This window comes from Asparagus officinalis, chromosome 5 (assembly GCF_001876935.1).
Source record: "Asparagus officinalis chromosome 5, Aspof.V1, whole genome shotgun sequence".
Taxonomy (NCBI): Eukaryota; Viridiplantae; Streptophyta; class Magnoliopsida; order Asparagales; family Asparagaceae; genus Asparagus; species Asparagus officinalis.
The window spans coordinates 74,394,009-74,417,545 of record NC_033798.1 but is presented as its reverse complement, the minus strand read 5'-3'; the positions used below and the strand labels follow the sequence as shown (position 1 = coordinate 74,417,545).

General features: G+C 38.0%; 1 protein-coding gene across 1 annotated transcript; it reads right to left on the bottom strand.

Annotated features, from left to right (window-relative positions):
• LOC109842018 lies at positions 20,928–21,998 on the bottom strand. The gene has a single exon (XM_020410939.1). It carries the CDS (start codon positions 21,996–21,998, stop codon positions 20,928–20,930), a length of 1,071 nt encoding a protein of 356 aa, XP_020266528.1.

The following is a 23,537-nucleotide window of genomic DNA, read 5'->3' as shown; positions in this document are numbered from 1 at the left end:
TGGAGAAGCAATTTATATTCGTATACACTTCGGAGCAGCTGTCGTCCTTATTTTGCTTGTTGTGTCATTATGATGCCACCGTTAACTAAGGCTTGGATTTTGTCTTTAAGAATAAAGTAAGCCTTAGTGGGATGGTGGACCCACCTATGATATACACAGTACTTTGGATCCAAAGTTTTGTCGACTTCCTCCTAATTTTTAATAGGCGGCAGCTTGATTTTGTTGTTGTTCAGGAGGTACTTAAAGATGGCTGGAACCTCATCATTCTTGAAGGAGTATTGATGCGTCTGAGGCGGATGTCGTGGTGATTGTTACCGAGATTGTCACTGTAATATTTGATTAACATCAACAGCAGCTACAGGCACCGCCAGTTGGGTTCTCTCAGTCTTCTTTTTTTTTAAGAAAGCGTTCAGCTTGTTCACCGCATAGTCTTAACCTTCCAAGTTTTGGATGGCACAACTCCCGTGACTTCCAGGACATCGAGTAAGAGATTGTTGTGGCAAGTCTGAAGTATGAACTCCTTCATGACCGAATCTCGGCAGTTCATCACCTTATTTCGGAAGCGTTTAATGAAGTTATCGACTGACTCTTCGCTCTTCTGCTTCTTATCCAAAAGGGTTCCGATTGACACCTCGGTGTTGTCATCGAAGAAGTTGCTAAGGAACAGATTTTCCATGTCGTCCCAGCAGTTAACACTCCCTGACTTAAGACGTTGATCGAAGGCGGCCTCGTGCAGGGTTCCTATGAATAATCGAATCATCAAAGGTTTATTCCCAAAGATTATACCTAAATAGGATTTGAAGTAGACCAAGTGCTGGGTTGACGAGCCTTTCCCATTGAATGGCGTGAAGTTGATTAAATTGAACTTTGACGGGTACGAAATTGACTCCCACTCTATTGGGTATGGACACAGAATGCCTGTCTTCTTTACTTATTGAGCGGACATCAAGGCATTCACCTTATTCTCCAGCTCTTTCATCTCGTCGTCGCCTTCATCTCTTTTCGAACGATGTTGAGAAGAAGCAATTAGGTCACCCCTAGTGTTATTGAGGGGTGCACTTGAATTTTCCCCAGCGTTATTAAGGAGTGCATCAGCCTTGATGACTTCGTTCACTTCTGGATCACTGTCGTTTACGACATTCTGAGTGTGACGGCTAGATTCGGCCCGCTGATTGGTCTTAGGTAGTTAAATTCTTTGAGTTTGCAACTCTCTCATTTGTTGTATAGCAACTCCATCTCTATTTTCATCTCAGCTCTAAACTCTTATTTTTGCTTTGGCTAGAGCATCTTGAAGTATTTGGGCTAATTGGTCCAGCGTGATAGTGAACGCCTCTCTGTTTAGTCCCATGCTAGACATTGTTTCGTCTGAAGTGACTGCAGAGTAAGCATCCGATACTTCATCATCTGAGAATATTCCTTTATGCATCCTCTGATAATCCCTACATCTGATCGTTCCCTGTCGTAGCTAAGTTATACGCTAGAATATTCCAGGATAAGAATCAGGACCGGAGTTGGTTGAACGTCGTTTTGACTTTCTTTTATCCGTCATGTTGATGGTGACTTCTGGGAGTTCATTATCTTGAACGGATGATCTTTTCTTGCGGAAACATATTGCCTTGGGCTTCAACGCTTCAGTGGAAACTCTTTCAAATACCGAGGCCCTCTGCGGTGCTATCTTGGGATAGCTACACTTTGATAATATTGCCCTGATAAGTCTCTCGCACGAGCAATGAGAGTCCGTTTCCCAGATACTTCTCTTCTAATACTTGTTCACACCCCCAGTCTGATAGTACAACTCATCGGTATGATTGTTGGAGCACCCTATCATTGGTTGGTGTGACTTACCAGGTATAACATCATCTTCTGAAAGGCACGTTTTCTTCTGGGGATGTGATGCCTTGTTAGCATTCTCAGTAGTCGCACGTTTAGAACCACCCCCTTGTGAGTGTGGAGTCTAAACGGGCTCTTGGGCTTCAATATGCACCCTCAAGCGGGTGGTTACAGGGGTTTTCCCAGACAGAGATGGCTTTGACTTGACAGGAGGACGCGTACAACCCCCAGTCTGAAGAGTCACTTGGGATTTATTCGCCGGACCCGAGTGTTCTTTCATCGAAGCTTTGCCTCAATCTTCGTGCAGAGGACCAAGGCAATTTATCATTGTAATTTTAAATTTTAACAAGTCAACACTACCCAGAGGCTCCATCAGGGGTATGGCAGCAGACGGAGTAGGAACCAACATTGACGGAGACGAGGAAGTGGCCGCGGGGACACCTGTTGGCGCGAGACAGATGGATGTGTCTCGGCCTTGGCCGAGACACATTATGGTGTCTCAACCTTGGCCGAGACACATTATGTTGTCTTGGCATTGGCCGAGACACCTTGATGTGTCTTGGCCTTGGCCGAGACACATGACTGTGTCTCGGTCAAGGAGAGGACTTCTGGCTATTTTTGGGTCTTGATTCGGCTTGAGTCTGGATTTTAGCACCTATATCTTGCGGGATTTTGACTGTTCTTTAGCACATTTTTCTTTTTCATGCCTTGCACTTGTCACACAGGAGCACGCGCACGTGTGAAATGTGTGTGGCGCTTTTGGATGTGTTATTTCAGGGTTGAACGAGTCCTCTTGATGAGAACTCATTCCTCCATCGATGGTTTGGAGGAAGTGACAGAAAATTACTGTTGAGGACGCTGGATTACCTGACGCTTCCTGAACTCCAAGTCTGCGTAATATCGAACCCCATCAACTGATTTTAGGGACTTGGTGATTTGACGAGCAAGACATTGGTTTTGCCTCTGATGAGCCCTCTTCGTCTGAATTGGTGAACTTTCATCAAACAACTCCTTGACTAGAGAGGAGTTTTCACGAGCAGAGATTTCGACTTGGTTGAACATCGGAGAGGCGTTGCGAAGGGAAAATTCAGCAATGAGCGGGAGAACCTTCTTCAAAGATGAGATCCTCCTACAATTGCAGAGAGAGGTGGACTTTGATAAAGACTGAGGAGAGATATTCCTCGAACTTAGATTGGTCGAACTCATACTCGACCATTGAATTAATCGGAATCTTAATCCTTAGTTGCGATACGACAGTCTCGACAGAGAGGTTGTCGGCTTCCACTGTGGTTACCAACGTGTTTGCGTCGGAAATCTTTTTTATTACAAAATCCATTACAATTGTTTATTAATTACAGATTCAACAAGAATGAGCCTTTTATAGACTTTTCTTACACAAAATAATCTCTGAGTGGTTATAAGAAGTAGTCACCATAGTCTGCTTAACAGACCTCTAAGAAACGACAGTACCACCACAGCGAAAAAAAACATAACCAGTCTGGGATTTGGCGTTATGGGGATCAGACATGTAGCCAGCATTCTAATAGCCCACTAATGTCATATCTTGGTTTCTATTATAGAATAGTCCAAGATCTTTTGTACCTTGAAGATAGCGAAGGAAATGTTTAACGTCATTTCAATGTCTCCTTGTAGGAGAAGCACTATACCTTGCTAGCAAGTTCACCGCAAATGCAATATCAGGCCTGGTGCAATTTGCGAGATAGAGAAGTGCTCCAATGACGCTCAGATAGGGGTCTTCTGGCCCTAACATTTCTTCATTATCTTCTTTGGGTCTAAATGGGTCTTTATCCACTTCGAGGGACCGGACGACCATTAGTGTGCTAAGTGGATGAGATTTATCCATATAAAATCTTTCCAAAACCTTTTTCACATAGGTTGGCTGGTGTAAAAAAATTCCTTCTGGGAAAATGCTCGATTTGCAGGCCGAGACAAAACTTGGTTTTTTCCAAGTCTTTCATTTTAAACTCCGTCTTTAGGCATGAGCTAGCTTCTGTAAGCTCCTTGTGCGTTCTAATAACATTTATATCATTAATATTGACTGATATAATACAGAAGCCATTTTCAAATTTCTTTATAAACACACAAGGACATACATCATTATTTACATATCTCCTCTTCAGGAGGAACTTACTCAGTCGGTTATACCACGTTCTACCCGACTGTTTCAAGTCGTATAACAACCTTTATAATTTAATGCTATACATGTTGCGATTCTTGTTTTCTCTTAATTCAGGAATTTTAAGTCCATCAGGAACTTTCATATAAACATATTAGCGTCTAATGACTCATATAAAAATATGGTCATGACGTACATATACTGCATATATAAATTCATAGTTTCTGCCATAGGTATTAACTTGCGGAACGTAATATAATCACTAATAGGAGAATATTTTACATCTAAATCGATGTCGGGTCTCTGTGTGAACCCATTGAGCTATGAATCTCGCTTTATATCTCACCACCCTACAATTCTTATTTATTTTTCTTACGAAGACCCATTATATCCTGCAGGGATATATGAACTACATGTTCAAAATACTTTAGCGAGTTCAGCTCAGCCTCAATTGCTACTTTCCATCTCACCTAGTCCGAATGCTTCAAGCACTCTACTACCGACTTAGGTTCTGGATCCAGATTATTTTCGGAGATAGTAAGAGCAACTGTAGAGGCAACTATGTTGTCGGCAACTTTTATATTGATATTATATATTTCTCCTTTTTCACAAATTCGTGGCCACTTTAATTCTTATTTTATGTTAACCAAATCCTTGTCATTTCCCTTAACAATTGGATTTGGCCGTTCCGCATCTCCAATATTATGACTATCAAGTGCACGTGCAATTTACTAGAGATTCCCATCTTCAGGATGAACCTCTTCTGGAGGTTATAGGAGTGACTGTCTTTCTATATATATAATTTAGTTTGTCGCGGACTTTTATCTTTTACACTAACATGTTTTATATGCTTCTGGCACAATATGCTTCTGGCATACCAAATCATCAATGATATATTCAACATGAATATGGGGTTTAGTCACTCTTTTCTTAGCAGATTATCATGTGAACTTCTGGTTCAGTTTGACTAGTACGTGGATATAAATATTGAAGATCTTTTTTTTTACCAACAGAATTTCTTGACATTATTTTGTATTTTGGGCACTAATCTCCCCCTAATGTCGAGAATTGATCTTCAATGAAAATGCAGTCAGCGTACCAAATTATAAATTGATCCCCTAACATGGGCCATAGGTACTAAATTATTGACGGAGTTTCATAAATAATGTATGTACCTTCACCGAGGTCCCATAGAGGTACGCTATGGTGGTGATATAGAAACATGGACTGCAAATAAATAATACGCAGATGGGAAATGTTTCGCTTCTTCACCACATATTAGATAAAGGGGGAAAATTGTGATATGCAGTTGGTCGGATTTAGTTTGTATGCCCCATTTAATTTAAGGAAATCCGACAAATCATATTTTGCCCAAGATGACCCAATCGCTCATGCCAGAATTTAGAAGAATTTGGGTCCCTAAATCTCAAACTCATCACAACATGTTGTATTTTAGGTCAGACAAATTCTAAAATATACACATATGAATAAAAACCACATAGGTTCACAAGAGTTTAAAGCAAAATCAAGATAAATTAAAATTGTCTGACAAATGCATATAATCCAAATATAGAAAAACCAAATAGTTTACCTTGACCACCTCAATAAGATCCACTACCTCCCCCTCGTCCAAGCTTATGAATATTAGTTTGAATTATGACATGTGCTTCAGGCACTACGACTGAACCAATTAAACTTGCATTATGGTTTCTCACAACAGCTGGTTGTGTTTTTAACAACTACTAATGCAAGGATTAGTTCATAATGCTTTTAGTTGTACTATTGTAAGAGTACAAGGTTACTTATTGAATTGTATTCAGTCGAGGGTTTAAAATCCAAAAATGGCTATAGGATAAGATCTCCTACTATGTTCATAGCCTCCCCCTTGTCCACGCGTATAAGTAATTTTCTGAATTATAGCATGTGCTACAAACATAACTCGTAAGTCAACTAGTCTGACATTGTGATTTCTAATCATCAATTGATTGTGCTTCTCTGCGACTACTAATCAATTCAGAATGTTAAGTGTAATTCTTGGTCATGTACTGCTGCTGGAGTACAATATTATTTGCGTGGAATAGGGAAAAGAATTTTTCGATCAAATTATTGTCATTGTCTGTAATGTTCTGCTTACAGAGTTTTAGCTGCTAGATAATTTGGTACAGAGCTGAATCATATATAGTCATGTATTTGAAATCCAAAAAGTTCTGATTCAGTCTGCCAGTTACGTTTGAGGGAAGATTATTGGTTTCCATAGATCAAAATGATCCTTCAGGGATTGCCCAGAAAAGTGAATACTTTTTCACGTCTTAGAAAATTTAAAGTGTTTGCCTTCTGGACAAAGATACTTAAAGAATCAATAGATATAATCGTGCAAAAATCACAAGGGTGTCCAGTAAAAATAAACATTCGAGGCCAAAGACAAGTAATAATTACTATCATATATCACAGTGCACTAATCATGGGGATGAAAGATTAGTGCATGAGAAATTAGAAATATTCACATTTTAATAAGATCACACATAATCACCAAAATCAAGTATGAAATAGTCAAACATGAAATACATCATAAATGTTTTCGGATGTGCAGTTTATGTTCCAATATCACCATCCAAGGATTAGAAACATTATACAAGCATGGCATTTTATGCTGAACAATGGAAGATATAGGTGTCAATATAAATAAGAGAAGAATAGATAGATTTCCTAATATAATTATGCACATTGTAATTAATTGTAACCATTACATCACAGAAAGAGGGAATGCATGAATATTTTTCATCTTTCAGGGTTTGCTTCAGGCAAACAGGCATGATGTTTTTTCACCTTGTTTTTCCTTAATTAAAATGTGAAAGAGGTTCCCTTTCAATATTATATCCATAAGTAGTAATTGTTTGGAAGTATTCAAACGTTAAATAGATACTCTCAAGTTTCCAAAAAGTAAGCTAAGCAAGCATCTAAGACCTAGGCTCTAGCCATGCATCAATGGTTTAGAATTTTAAAGTTAATGACATAAGAAAATGTGAAATGAAGGAAATTCAGTAACTCATTGAAATAATGAGGCACAAGGCACAATGAAATATAATAAGATGCATAAACTTCTGGGCTATGGTTTAAGCATTTCATCAAATATAGTAGGCTACATAAACTTCTAGGCTACAATCTAACCCTAGGCCACCTTTTGTGGTGTTGGAAGTGAATATAACATAGCTAGGGACACAAGGGAATAATACTTAACAGAATAATAGACTTCACAGTCTGTGAGTCGCTCCTGACATGTATTCGTTAGCAATAATTCCTGATGAGCAGTTTATTTATAGGATGATTTCATGTGTAATAAACTACTGGCTAATGTCTTTCCATAACTAACAAATAATCATATTTTGAAAAACATCTCTTGAGTCCCGATCCCAAAACAAGATTAATTCTCAATTAACAGGAATAAAAATATAATCATTTATATGTACAAAATCTTGAAATAGATGACGGCAAAACAAACTGCCTTCTTTCACAAACTAGTGTTATGCTTAATAACATATCCAATGATAATAAGATTCAAATTGTTCAATTATTCAAATTGTTCAATTATTCTCAACTAACTTTGGAAAAACCAAGTCTTTCATTTTGTCGAGATAAAAGTTAGAAGGGCACAGATTCAACTTAGTGCAAAGATAGCTTCATAATTATAGGTGCGAAACGACAGACTACATGTATTGAAAATAATGCGCTCAATATACCATAGCAATTGTTTCAACTACTATGTTAAAGGCTTTATTGTGGGACAAGAATACATTAAACTTCCCTTTACCAGTAAAACCAATTTGCTTGTGACCTGCATATGTTTTTGTTTCAATTTTTTCTAGAGTGAAACACAACATTTTCAGCATGCCACCTATCTACCACTGTCCAAAAACATGTCTGTGTCTGCATTAATATATGCATGCATGTGTAAATTGAAATTGACGAACAAGACAGTCCACTGTGTTAATTTTCACAAAGTTAACTGGAGAAGCTTAAATTCTGAAATATAATCATAATCATTCGACGGAAAGCTTGATACTATGTAAATAGACAAAGGCCGAATGTATTATTACCTTGCAGAAGGTGTATACCTAAAAATCTATTACTACGAACCGATGATCACGAACCGGTTAGAGCCACTCGTGCTGATAACGTGTTGTAATCTTGTTGTTGTATCTACATACATCACATATCAAAAGTAAGAATCAAACATGAAATGTAAATGTAAATAGACAAGAGAAGAAATAAGGAGAAAAGTAATTCTCATTTTATTCATCTTCCTCATTCCTCAATACATTTTGTCTTCCATGGATTACATTATATAGATGTGGAAGAGAATACTAAAAGTCACAAGTAGGTGAAGAGTCTTCTTCTAGTAATGTCCACATTCATTGTATTTATATTTACAACACTACTCTAATTTTTTTGTGCACTTTCCATTTATTTTTCAGTTGCTAAACACGATGATACAATGATGTGATAGAAATTTGAATTATTTTTTGAATAAACATTCTCAAATTAGGATAATAATATTTTACTGTGTATTTTTATAAAGAGAGAAGAAAAATATATCAATCAACTTCTGTAAATAAAATTCAACATCTCGAATAAATATAATTTAAATTGTGTTTCTTATGTAAATCAAGTTTCCATAGAGTTTGTAGGAAACATTGTTAAGAAATATATAAAATGGTAGTACCGACATCTAATTTGAAAGGTTTTAATGATTGTTTGTTGTATTGTAAGTATGTAACTTATAACTGTCTAATCTCAACTGGTACAAATTGGGGTTCTTATGTGAAAAATCGCTCTTCTATTTTGAAATTGGAGCATCGTCTCTCTTCGTGACAGTTTTTTCTTAAAGGTGTGGGGACATCAATGATTATGGCATCTTCCCAGTATTGATCATAAAATCTTTTAGGGAGAAACGACAATTATGCCCTTGTGGTTAGAGCTTTGCTACAGGGACCCAAAATATGGGACCAATAGAGGGGACAAGTGAGGTGTCTCCCTCCTATTGGTCCCATATTTTGGGTCCTTCAGGAATTTTTCTTGTGGTTATAAAGGGATTGAAGGACAATTCGTTCATTCCCGCGAGTAAGGGGTGTAGCCAGAAACTGAAACATGAGAAAGGGCTTTTATTTCTTTCCCTTCAAAAGATACTAGAACAATATTAACTATTTATGGTAATTTTAAAAGTATTATGAGAATTAACCTAACTAGTCCACAGGAAAAATTACGAAATTAAGTTTTTACAAACTAGTTAACCTGATGTTTTTTTATTTTTATTTTTTTAAATCATTGCATAATTATGAGATTTGATAGTTATTCATCTCTCGATCCCTTATGGTGAAAATTATATTTTTACTGACAATTGGTCGTTCTCCCATCAAAAATCTTAACTGTAAACTGTAAAGAAATAGATGTAAAGAAAATAAATTTAATGGGTCTCCACATTTGGGTTTAACGGATTTAAAGTGGTGGGGCTTGATTTTAGAATAACTTAAGCAAACGGGTATAGTTGTAAAACCCATGACAAAATAAATAAATAACTAAAAAGAAATATTCTTCTCAAATCAAACAATAGCTAATTATTATAGAGACCAATTTGTGTTGATATTATTATACGTGTTAGTAGTGGGTTTAGTCCGACATCGGTTATGAGAGCACACCTCACCCTCCTCTACTTTTTTTTATCAATGAAAATTTTTATTCATAACCAAATTGATCTTCTATGTACATCCAGCTACTCAAACAACTGAGATATCAAAAAAACTAAAAAAACCAAAATAAGGAAAAGATCTATAAAGAGAGGATCCACTCCCTGTTTTCAGTCGATGGAGAGTTGTTAAGAACAGCAGTGAGGATTTCAATCTTGATGTTTTTGATCAATTGTTCAATGGTTCTACTCTTCATCTTGAAAATTCTGGCATTCATTTCCCTCCAAATGTTGTAGACTGTAGCGGATAATACCATTCTCTTAATTTTTTACTTGAACCCTCTGTCACTCAACCTGTAACTGTACCAGTTCAAGAGAGAAGACCAATCACAAGACCTCCACTTATATTGGAGTCATTCCATAATACCATTCCAAATACAATTTGAGAAGTTGCAGTCAAAGAAGATGTGATTTCGGCTCTCAAAGCATGTACCATCACACAGACAACAAATGGATGTGTGAATAATCTCATGCTTGAGTAATCTATCCCATGTTTGAAGCTTGTCATGGATAGTTAACCACAAGATGAATGAATGCTTTGGATAACTCAATTTCTCCTAGATAGTATCATGCTATGGCACTTGTGTTGGTGAAAGAATGGAGTATAGGCCAGAGAGTTGGATTTTTGAGTTGATACAACATGAAATGATTTGTTGTTTCAGATTTTCAACCCCTCCCAACAATCTCAAACTTTTATCTCTGATTTTCAGCAATTATTTCCACATTCAAGAATCACCATTCTTAACATTTACCTGCCAGATACTTCTATTTTTTAGATAATTCTCATGAATCCACTTAATCCACAATTGCTCTTTATTGATATGAATATTCCAGAAGATTTTTAAAGCAGCAGCAGTGTTCCATAACCTTGCCGAAAAAATCCCCAATCCTCCATACTTCCTTTGTACACAAACTTTCCTCCAGGACACAAGAGAAGTTTTGAAGACATGTTCTGTTTTGCCCCATAGAAAGCTCATACATTACTCATCAATCTTGTGTAGGACTTTAACTGGAAGAATGTAACTAGATGTCCAGAAGATTTGAGCTCCTAATATGACACTCTTATAATCTGCATTCTACCATCGTATGACAGATTTTTGCTTTTTAGACAGGTTTGGAATTGGCTGGATATCTTCATGAGTAGAGGATTACAATCAATGTAGGACATCCTTTTTCAAATGAGAGGGAGACCTAGACATTTAGTTGGCAAAGCACCTTCAGAAATTCCCAATGAATTATAAATAGAATGCTTAACTGATTCAGATACTCCACCCATAAAAAAATTAAGCATTTTGTAGGATTTGCTTCCAAGACAGAGTATACTCCAAATGATCTAACACACTGATATAGCTTGTTCACTGAATAAGGGTCCCCTTTACTAAAAAGAAGGAGGTCATCAGCAAAAATTAGATGAGTTATTTTAACTTTCTACACTTTGGATGGAATTTGAAATTTTTATCTTCTTTCAACAAATTCAAATTCCTTGACAGGTATTCTATTCCAAGAATAAAAAGGTAGGGGGAGAGAGGACCCCCTTACCTTAGCCCCCTTTCACCCTTAAAAAACCATGCAAATATCCATTTAGAGAGATGGAATATTTAGGAGAAGAGATATAGTTCATAAACCATCTTGTAAAAACCAGAGGGAAGCCCAAGCCATACAAAATATCTTGCAGGAAATTCCAGCTTATAGAATAAAAAGCTTTCCTGATATCTATGTTAATCATTACCCAAGGTGACAAATGCTTCCTTCCATAATTTTTGACAAGCTCATGTGCAAGCAAGATGTCATTTGATATTTGTCTACCCTTCACAAATGCACTTTGGGCTTCATTTACAATACTACCCATTACAGCCTATGTTCTATTTGCAAGAATTTTTGAAATGAATTGGTAGAGTCAATTGCAACAAGAAATAGGTCTGAAGTCAGCTGAAGTTTTAGGGAATTGTACCTTTGGAATGAGAGTAATTGATGTGGAATTTACAGCTCCTAATAATTTTCCAGTTTTAAAGAACTCTTCAATTTCTAATGTGACTTCTTCACCAATTATGGACTAGGCAGATTTATAAAAAGAGGCAATGAACCCATCAGGCCCTGGGACCTTGTTATCTGGCATAGAGAATACTACACCTCTTATCTCATCCTTTGTGAGTGGTTTAGATAACTCCCTGGCTTGACAAACACTTAGACATGAACCATTTTGAATAATATGGATGTCCAGTTTTGTGGATGGAACTACAGTACCCATTAGTTTTCACACCATCCTCCACTTGTATATATATGTATGTTCACATTCAATACTTCATCTAAGGAAAATTTACCCCAAGACTCTCTCTCTCTTTTAACATGGTATCAGAGCAAGGTTAATCTTTTGCCAAATCTTGGCCTCACTACATTGCGGCCTCTTCGTTGTCGCCTCTGTGCTTGTCCCATCATGGCCTCTGTGGCAGTCGTCTCTCGGCCTCACACGAATGACATCATTGTGTCACATTCAGTAATGACATCACCATTTCAAGACCGTCTCTCGGTCTCAAACTAACGGTATCACCGTTTCAAGCCGTCTCTTGGCCTCAAGCGAACGACATCGCCATTTCACAGTCAGTAACAGTATCATCATTTTAATCCATCGTGATGTCTCAACATCTCAACATCGGTGTTGATACGTCGTGGGTTTTATTTTTTGGGCCTCCCTTGCATTGTCACTTAGTTGCGGGCCTTCCAACATTGTGTTACACTTAAATAGGCCCAACATTACTGTTAATATGGCTCCTTCAGAAAAGATCTCTAAACCACCTCAGCCCTTCAATAATCAAAGTGATTAGGTGGGGTGGTCCAGTATTATCGCAAATGCCTTACGTGGTGCTGGTCTGCTTGATCATCTCACTAGTTCGGGACTAGTTCTACCATCTATCAGCACTGTTGCTTCCCCCAGTACGATTACATCTGGCAGTGGTGATATCGATCTTCAAACCGCACATACTCTATATGTCAAGGAGAGTTCGGAATGGCGGTTGCAGGAATTTCGTATCATGGATTATCTCACTGTGTTAGTTATGGTCTCACTATCTAGATTGGCTCACTTCCCTCTGCTCAGGACATGTGGAGTCGTCTCATTGAACGCTTCACAGAGTGCTCCGGTGCATTATAGGCATATCTTCTACAACGCGTTACTATACAACGCAAAGTTAGTTCCTCTCTACAGTCTCATTTTGGTCAAATACAAGTCTATTGGACAGAATTACGCTCCATGTTTCCTGGACGTGATTCCACATATGAAGACTAGCTAGCCTGGTATGAACGTCACGAGGTGCATCAACTGTTTTAGTCCCTTCCTAAATATTCAACTATGGCTAACCAACTATTTCATCAGCCTCAATTTCCAACTTTGGCCTTGGTTATGGGAGCTCTCACTAGTTATAAGACACGACAACAGATCGCATAACTCAATTTAATAACAGATGCTCCCGTCTCTTCACTTGAGACTGTTCTGCCTATACCAGTCACTGATCCTATTATGAATCGTACTTCTCAATAGGCTCAATCTAAGCTTTTTTGCACATATTGTAAGAAGAAGGCACACTGTATTAAGACATGCTTCAAGCTTCATCCTGAGTTACGTTCCCTAGGTACCGGTCGTGGTCGGTGACCCCTCAGTCTCAATCCTCCCGCACACCAGGATTGTTGGTCAATACTATACCCTCTACCACTTCTGACACTACTATTCATGCTATTGAAAATCTTCACCATCAACTTGATGCTCTTCAACATACCACCTCTACATCACTGGCTTTGCTAACTCATCGACTGTACAAGTCTTCGATATAAATGATCTCTGGATTTTTGGCTCTGGTTGTTCCTTTCATATGACTCATAATGCCTCACTCTTATCCTTTGTCTTCACTTCATCTTCTCTTCCCACTATTTACATGCCTGCTAGACAACCATTGCTTATCACTCAGTATGGCTCTATCACCCCCATAAAATGACCCATCTGGTCGTCTAACACTTGGCCCGTCTATGTGGTCAGTTGTGCTTTAATTTAATTTCTGTTAGTTCTTTATGTATGGCTGGCCTACTTATCTCATTTTCTTTTGATACTTATCTTGTGTAGGATCCACAGACGAGCAAGACTTTTGGGGCTAATCGTAGGAGGCACAAGCTATATTTTTTGGAATATCTTTACCTTCCAGGGTGGGCAAAAACCAAAAAAAACCGGTTCAACCGAAAAAACCGCCCGAAAAAACAGACCGGTTAACCGAACCGAATTAAATGGATGAGAAGAAGTCTCTAAACCGCCCGAACCGAATTAAATCGGTTTGGATCCGGTTTGAACCCCTGAACCGCCCAAAAAAAAACCGACCCGAATTTTGTTGGGCGGTTTAGAGACTAAAATTATACCTCAAAACTTTTCCTGTTATCATCCAATAGATTCAAACGGCGCAAGGAGTAGTTTCAAGCAATGAGTACAACAATATCACAGAAAAATATCCTTGAGAACTAAGTAAAGATTCAAATCAATCCAGAAAATTTGTTATGCACATGATGCACTTACAAAAGATGCATATGCTACATTATATGAACAATATCATACAAAACAGCACTCCCCCGTGTAATTAAATAAACTTAAACTTTAGTTAAAAATTTTCGCAGAAAAGATCTTGAGAATTACATAAGATTCAAATCAATCACAAAATGTGTTATGTACATGATACTTACAAGAGATAAGTATGCTGTATTATATGAACAACATCTTTAAAACATCAGTTCTCTGCGTAATTATATCAACTCAAAACTTTATTCTAAAGATGATAACCAGTCTAATAAAGCTTTGTTGGCGAGCTCAGGAACCTCATCATGAGGACAATGCCCAGTTTGCAAATTCACAACAGAAGTCTTTGGATAGAACTCTTTGCAAATTCAAAACCGAAACCGAACCGAACCGAACCGAATTTCGGTTGGGCCGAATATTCGGATGAAGGGGAAAAAATCTGGATCTGGATGAGAGTTTTGAGTATCCGAAAAATTCGGATTGGATGCGGATTGGGCATAAAACCGAACCGAACCGAATATGCCCAGCCCTACCTTACAGAGTCCATACTTCCACATTCTCTTGTTGCTTCTGTTTATCCATCAAAACCTTTGACCTTGCTTCCTGCCAATTTGTGGCATAGACGACTGGGTCATGTGTCCAGTAAAAGACTGGAGAGTCTTATCCAGTCTGGAGTACTTAGTCCTGTGTCATCTAGTTCTTGTATTGAGTCATGTACTGGTTGCAAATTAGCTAAATTTACTGCTCTACCATTTCTAACCAGTACATATGTCTCCACTTCCTTATTTGATTTAGTCCATTCCGATATTTGGGGGCTAACTCATCTACCTTCTTCATCTGGCTATTTATATTGTGTTAGTTTTATCGATGATTTATCTCATTATGCATGGGTCTATTTACTTAGAAATCGCTCTAAGGTACCTTCTACGTATAAAGCCTTTACTACTATGATCTTCACTCAATGGAAAGCTCATATTAAAGTTTTTCGATCTAACTGTGCAAAGAGTATTCATCCTCTACCATGCGCTCTATCATGACCTCTCATAGGACTATCTTTCGACAGTCATATCCCTAAACTCATAAGCAAAATGGTATTGTTGAACACAAACATCACCATATCCTCGATACCGCTTGATCCATGCTCATTTCTTACTCTGTTCCTCGTCGTTTTTGGGTTGAGGCCATTATCACCGCTGTTCACGTCATTAATATCACTCCATCTAGCTCTCTTTCCGGTGCTACTCCTCATAGACGCGTATATACTCATACTCCTCGCTATGATCTGGCTCGCGTGTTTGTTTGTCGATGTTTTATTTTTTTGCCATCTCACGAACGTGATAAATTATCTCCCAGAGTTGTTCCCTGTGTTTATTTAGAAATTAATTCGGAGCATCGATGTTATCGTTGTTATGATCCTGCATCTCATCGGGTTCATATATCTTGACACGTTTAGTTCAAAGAGAATTCTCCATATTACTTTGGTTCTGATAACTTTAATTTCCTCCACACTACTGATCGTTCTTCACCACCAGCTGCACCACCCACTTCGTTACCTCGGTTCTCCTTTCAAGATCTTCCTAACATCTTTCCATCTCCTTCTGTTGAATCTTCCTCACCCGAGCCTTCTCATACACCATCTACTCTCCTAGCTCCCTATCCCTCAAACATGGTGCCCACTACAGAACATACTACTGACCTCCACGTACCTGCGCTAACATCTCCCCCGCCTGAGGTTCCTCTTGCTCTTCGTCGAGGCAAACGACCACATGTCTTGCCTAAATGGTATGCTTTGATTACTTCCTATTCACTCATCTTTCATAATTTTCTTACTGCCATTCATACTACCATTGAGTCAAAGTCCTTTCAAGAGGCAATTCAATTTTCAGAGTGGCGACAGACTATGGCTGAGGAATTACAGGCCTTTCAGCAAACACACACATGGAATGTTGTTCCTTGTCCTCCTGGCGTCTCTCTAGTTGACAATAAATGGGTTTATAAGGTCACCTGATGGCACCATTGAACGTCGGAAGGCCCATTTAGTGGCTCGAGGTTTCACTCAGCAACAGGGTGTTGATTATGACGAGATCTTTGCTCCTGTTGCTCAGATGTCCACCGTTCGTACTCTCCTTATAGTTGTTGCTGTTCATCGTTGGCCCGTATATCAGATGGATGTCAAGAATGCTTTTCTCCATGGCTCTTTATCTGAGATGGTATATATGCAACCACCTCCAGGGTACAATATTCCTCCAGGACATGCATGTCTCCTTCGCTGTGTTGTTTATGGTCTCTAGAAGGCACCACGTGCTTGGTTTGAGTGTTTTCACGATGTCGTGCTCTAGGTGGATTTTGTAGAAAGTCATCAAGATGCTTCTTTGTTTGTTCGCACTACATCGCGCGACAGAGTTTTATTACTCCTTTATGTAGATGATATGATCATTACCGGTAATGATGTTGTTGGTATATAGTACGCAAAATTTAAATTGTAACAATAGTTCTACATGAAGGATCTTAGATCTCTTCACTATTTTCTTGGTCTAGAAATTTCTCAGGGCGCGCGGGGAGTACTACTATCTCAGTAGAAGTATCTCTCGGATATTCTAGCTCGTGCTGAGCTAACTGGTGATGCAATTATCGATACTCCACTTCAACAGAATGTCAAACTTCGCTCTACTAATGGTGAGCCTCTATCTGATCCTACCCGATACCGACATCTTGTTAGTCAGTTGGTCTATTTGTGCATCTCTCGACCAGACATCTCTCATGTTATTAGCATTGTCAGTCAATTTGTTAATGCCCCACGTTTCTGTACACTATCTTGCCTTATTATGGATATTTTAGTATCTCCAAGGCACTAGCACTCACTCTCTTCTATTTTCTGCTACATTCGATTTAGAGCTTTGTGCATATTCTGATGCTGATTGGGCTGGTGATCTAACTGTCAGGAAGTCTATCACAGGTTATTGTATATTTCATGGTGATTCCCTTATTTCCTACTGGAGTAAGAAATAAGATGTTATTTCCCTTTTCAGCACCGAGGCAGAGTATCGTGCAATATCCACAACACCTAAAGAGATTATTCATCTTCGTCGCCTTTTCAATGTTTTTGGTATTTCTGTTTTGACTCCTACTCCTCTCTAATATGATAATAGGAGTGTCATCCAGATTGCTAATAATCTAGTATTTTATGAGAGGACCAAACACATTAAGATCGACGCTCATTTTATTTGTTAACAAGTTATCAAAGACAAGACAATTCAACTTTCTCATATCCCATCCGCCAATGAGCTTGCAGATTTCTTCACGAAGGCCTTACCTGTTCATGGATTCTAGTTGCTTGTATACAAACTCACTTTGTTTGATCCAAGATGAGTTTGAGGGGGACTGTTGATATTATTGTATGCGTTAGTAGTGGGTTTAGTCTCACATCGGTTATGAGAGCATACCTCACCCTCCTCTACTTGTGTGTATGTGTGTGTGTGTGTGTGTGTGTGTATACATTAAATACTTAATCTAAGAGAAATTTACCCCAAGTCTTTCTCTCTCTCTCCTTTAACAATTTGAAATGACTAATAGGATTTTGAGGGACTAAATAGCAATTTCAATGGTTTGAGGGACCAATTTTAAATAGCTAAAGATTTAAAGGACCAATTTGGAAGAAGCCTAATACCTACAACAACAATGAGGTCACTCATTTGCGGCATTACAACACAATCCAACAACTAGTCATGCTCCAAGCATTCTAACTATTAGAAAACGTTGCAAGTCTGTAATGCTCTAGTTTATATACAAGTTAGAGGCGTTAGAGATTTTGTTTGTTTGTTCTCCTTTTTTTTTTTTTTTTTGGGACATTCCCCTTTTTGACCCCCTATGTGGCGAGTTATTGATTGCCCCTACTAATATATTCATATATCAGCATTTATTTTAAGGATAGTCGTCTGCAATCCATCATATATATACTTAGGTTTGGTCGTCACTCCCTAATTAAGTAGACAATTAGACCTAGAAAGTATTGACCTCACCTTTTCAAATGAAAGTTTTTTGTGTATTCTGAACTTTAAGGTTTTGAGCTCCTTATATAAGTCTAGAGGCTGTCTTAGAGGCAACTTAAGAGTTAGTGTTAAGTTCAATGTGTGTAGCTTAAAGCACACTAATCCTTATAATTAAAAGAACTCAGATTCAGATAAGCTCTTGTTGTTTGTCTTAAGTTGCTATTAAGTTCTCAAACTATTATTTCTTTTTTTTTTGGTCAATGAAAGATTTTTATTCATAACCAAATGTGAAATGTAATTACATCAATTGCTCAGAAAGAGACTGAGCTTACAAACTCTAGCAACAGAACATCACTAAGAGGAAATTCACATTTTCAGATTATCTAGCTAATGGATTGTTTAATATGGTGATCCAAACATCAGTTTTGATTTCTCTAACCAGCTGTGACGTGCTCCTGGACTTTTGTTGGAAGATTCTAACATTGCGCTCCCTCCAAATGTAATAGATAGTTGCTGTCAGAGCCAAATTTTTGAGAAGCTTTTTAAGTCTCTTACCTCGTTGTCTGACAGTAAACAGCTCAATAACATGATGCCAATGACAGGTACGCCAGTTAAAATCCATCCAATCCATGATATTATTCCATACTTCACAAGATTAAACACACTCAAAGAACAAGTGGTTCCTGGATTCGCTGCAATCTCCATCACATAGACTGCACAGGTTTGAATTAATGACTCCTCTCCTATATAACCTGTCCTTTGTTAGAAGTCTGTCTTGACAAACTAACCAGCTAATGAATGAATGCTTAGGGATATTTAATCTTCCCCAAACAACTCTGGACCATTTCTCTTCATTTGCTGAATGTAAGAGTGAATTGTATATGGCCGAGATTCTGAGCTTTGAATTTTTTGCAGCAGGAACTGATCAGCAACTTCAGATTGTTCTCACCACCACACAAAGCTATAGCTTTATCCCTTGTTCTAATCAACTGTTTCCACGTCCAGGAATCACTAGGCTTTGTAACCACCAGCCAAATATCTGAATTTTTTAAGTAATTTTCATGAATCCATTTAATCCATAGGGACTCCTTGTTGGTGTGTATGTTCCAGATACATTTGATGGCTGAAGCAATATTCCAATTGAGGGCAGAGAAAATCCCCAGACCCCCTTGATCCTTACTCCTGCACACCCTCTCCCACGAGACAAGAGAAGCTTTAAAAGTTTGATCAGAATTACCCCATAGGAACTTTCTGCAAAGTTCATCTATTCTCTTTAGAACTCTGACAGGCAGAATGAAATTTGAAGTCCAGAATATTTGAATCCCAAGTATAACACTTTTGATGATCTGAAGCCTACCAGCATAGGAAAGTTTTCGATGTCTTAACCAATTCTGAAACTGACCTGTTATCTTTGTAAATAATGGATTGCAGTCCAAAAAAAAATAATCTCTTAGATGTCAGAGGGACTCCAAGATACCTGATAGGCAATGTACCAGATGAGAACCCCAGCAAGTTGTGAAGAGAATTTTTGGTATTTTCATCAACACCCCCATAGTATATAGAACTCTTTTCTGCATTTGCCTCCAAACCAGAAATGGCACTGAACTCCTTGAAACATTGATAGAGCTTTGACACAGAGTAGATATCACCTTTAGAGAATAGAAGCAAATCATCAGCAAAAATGAGGTGAGATATTTTGAGTTTAGCACACTTGGGATGATATTTGAATTGCCTGTCTTTTTCTAAGAGACTCAAGCTCCTTGATAAATATTCCATGCCTAATATGAACAGGTAAGGTGACAATGGATCACCCTGTCTGAGACCTCTTTGGCCATTGAAATAACCATGTAATGTTCCATTAAGTGAAATAGAATATTTGGGAGAGGTGATGCATTCCATTATCCAGTTCACCATAACATGAGGGAAATTCAGCCCTTTGAGCATATCTGATATAAATCCCCAGCTGATTGAATCAAAGGCCTTTTTTATATCAATGTTTAACATCACCCTAGAAGATAACAGCTTCCTACTGTAATTTTTCACCAGTTCATGAGCAAGAATTATGTTATTTGAGATCAATCTCCCCTTCACAAATGCACATTATGCACCATTGACCAGACACCCCATCATTTCTTTGATCCTGTTTGCTAGAATCTTTGTTATGAATTTGTAGATGCTATTGCAACAAGAGATAGGTCTGTAGTTTGAAGGAACTTTAGGGCACTGTACTTTTGGTATAAGAGTAATTGAGGTTGAATTAACCGTGCCTAAGAGCCTTCCAGTCTTGAAAAAGTCTTCGATAGCCAATGTTACTTCATCCCCTATAATGTTCCATGCAGCTTTAAAGAAAGACACATTGAACCCATCAAGTCCTGGTGCCTTTAAATCTGACATAGAGAATATTGCTGCCTTGATTTCTTCTTTAGAAACTGGTCTTGATAGGTGATTTGCTTGAGCTTCATTCAAACAAGGCCCAGATTTTATGATATTCATGTCAGGAGGAGCAGTGTCTATAGCAGTACCCATTAAGCTTTTATAATAAGCCACCAATTCATCAGCAATGCCTTCTCCATCTGTAATCTTATCACCTCTGTTGTTATATAGAACCACAATTCTATTTTGGTGCCTTTTTGTTTTTGCCAAAGCATGAAAGAATCTGGAGCACCTGTCACCTTGCAAATTCTAATTAATCCTAGCTTTTTGCTGGAAGAATGAGAGCTCACAATCCATAAGCCTGTTGAGTGTAACCAGACTATCTTTCTCTTGTTTTATAAGAATGGGATCAAAAGGGGAGTTTTGAAGTTTTTCCTGAACATTCTCTAGAGTAAGCCTAGCCATTTGGACTTGCTCACTGATGTTGTGGAAATGTTTCTTATTTAATCCCTTAAGAGCAACCTTCAGCATTTTCAGTTTAGAGTAAACTGAGAACATAGAGAAACCCTTAATTTTTCCTTTCCAAACATTAGAGACTGTGGTAGAGAAACTTTGATGCTTCGTCCACATATTGAAGAACTTGAAAGGTTTTTTACCCTGAATCTGATCATCATAGATAGAGACCAAAGCTGGAGAATGATCTGAAAAGTTAGGAAGAAGAAATTCCACATGGCTAGAGTTGAAAGAATGAATCCATGCATCATTAACCAAGGCCCTATCAAGCCTACACCAGACTCTAGAATCTGAGCTTTGCTTGTTATTCCAAGTGTAAAACCATCCAGAGGTCTTAAGATGATTGAGATTACAATCAGAAATAAAATCCCTGAAGTCACCTGTATCAGCCTCAGTTAGTGCAGAACCTCCAAGCTTTTCATCACAGTTGATCATAGCATTGAAATCCCCACATAGTAACCAAGGAACATTACCAATATTATGATTAATCTGCATGAGATCTGTCCATAATGCCTTCCTGCCTTCTACATGATTATGTCCATACACAGAAGATATGACACATTCCAGTAAACCATCCAAGGATTTTACAAGGCAGGTAATATGTTGATCAGATGAAGCTATGACTTGAGCATCCAAGATTTTTGTATCCCATAGAATAAAAATTTTGGCTTTACCAGACACCCCTGCATTAGAAATCCAACTCCAACTATTTGCTATTTTCTTTGCCACAACAGGTAACAATGAGCCCTTAATCTTGGTTTCCAGGAGAGAAAGGAAAGAAGCATGATATTGCAACATATGGTGCTTTACCAACTGTTGCTTAGAGGACTTATTTAGTCCTCTGACATTCCAAAATGTTAGATTCATTTAGATGAGCCCCCTCTAATGGTAGAAGGGTCAAAATCTAAATTATCTAGAGATGAGAAAGAATTGGTAGGATTTAATAGCCCCTTTGATTTTTTATTTTGAACTATTGTCCATAATTGTGAGAAGTTTCCAGATTCAGTATCTGAAACATGCACCACATGCATGGGTACAGTTCCAAGAATTCCACTTAGGCCATCATCATGCTCAGACTTGTTATGCACAACGTGCACAGGAGTACCTGAAGTCCTGGACTTATTTGCACTACCAGAGTTATTGAATTGATCAACCTGTAGAGATTCAGGCCTCTTAACCTGTTGAATATCTGAGATTTCTACATGGCTACTATGCACATGCAGAGCCCCAGACTTATCTTTAAAACCAGTAGCATCTGAAGTCATTTGCAGCCTACTGCTTCCAATCACCTTAGAAATAGGATCCTTATTGCACACATCATGCACATGCAAATGCACTCAATGCATTTCCTTATCACCTTGGTCAGTTCCCTGAACAACCTGATTATAACCCGAGCCTTCTGCTTTATCTTCAACCTCAGGTTTTTGTTTTTGTTTTTGGCACCCATTTCTGAGTTCTTGTTTGTCTCCTGCAATAACTAGAGTCATGCCCTACCATCTTGCAGTGCTCACACCATCTTGGCTTTAATTCATATGTAACATTCTGCCTAAAATTTTTACCATTAGGTCCCATGATTGCTATCTTGTCTCAAACTATTATTTCATTCTAGTAAGTCCTTACCGTTTTTTTTTTTTCTATTTAGCCACCATGGTGGTTCAACACCAAACCTCCACAAAAATCAAAATTTCAACATGAGCAATATTGTAGTATTGCAAAAATAGTAACATGCAGCTCATAAGAGATGATGATAATTCTGAGCCGAACATGGGGAAGTCAATCTAAGGCAAATTGATTTTCCTTTAGTCCTCATTTACGTTTTTCCGTCGCCTACCTTTGTTGTCTTTCTCGTTGCTAACAGCCTCTGTTGCGTCTCGTTTGCCTTAAACTAGTTCTTGTGTTTTGTTTCTCTCTCAGCCTTTTGATTGCCTCTTTCCTTTGCTTGTGCCTCTGGCAACGCTAATAATCTTTTTTTCTATTTATTGCTAATTTTTACAACAATATGTAGAAATGGTGGGAATGATAATTCTTTTCTCTAAAAGAAATGATTTCAATAGTTCCATGTTTCATTATTTGAAGTTTCACCCTACTGGAATTTTGATTTTGGTGGTGATTAGGGAGTTGAACCATCAAAGAGGCTAAATAGAATTAAAACAAAAGCCACAGGCACTTACTAGAATCAAATAATAGTTTAAGGGCTTACAGACTGTTTGATTCGTTTCCCATTTATTGGGAAACATCATTCCATGTAAAGAAACACAAGGTTTGGATTTTTTTAACTTTTCCAAGAAATAGATTATTTGAGTTTGTTTTACACATAAAACATGGTGGGAAACTAAGGTACACATTTTTCTTGTGTTTGGTTAGTATCTAAAAAATAGAAAAATATTTCTTGATTAGAAATTTCCC

What these genes read in the sequence shown, in the direction of transcription:
- LOC109842018 (XM_020410939.1), bottom strand. Translation starts at nt 21,998, where the DNA reads ATGAATCTAACATTTTGGAATGTCAGAGGACTAAATAAGTCCTCTAAG.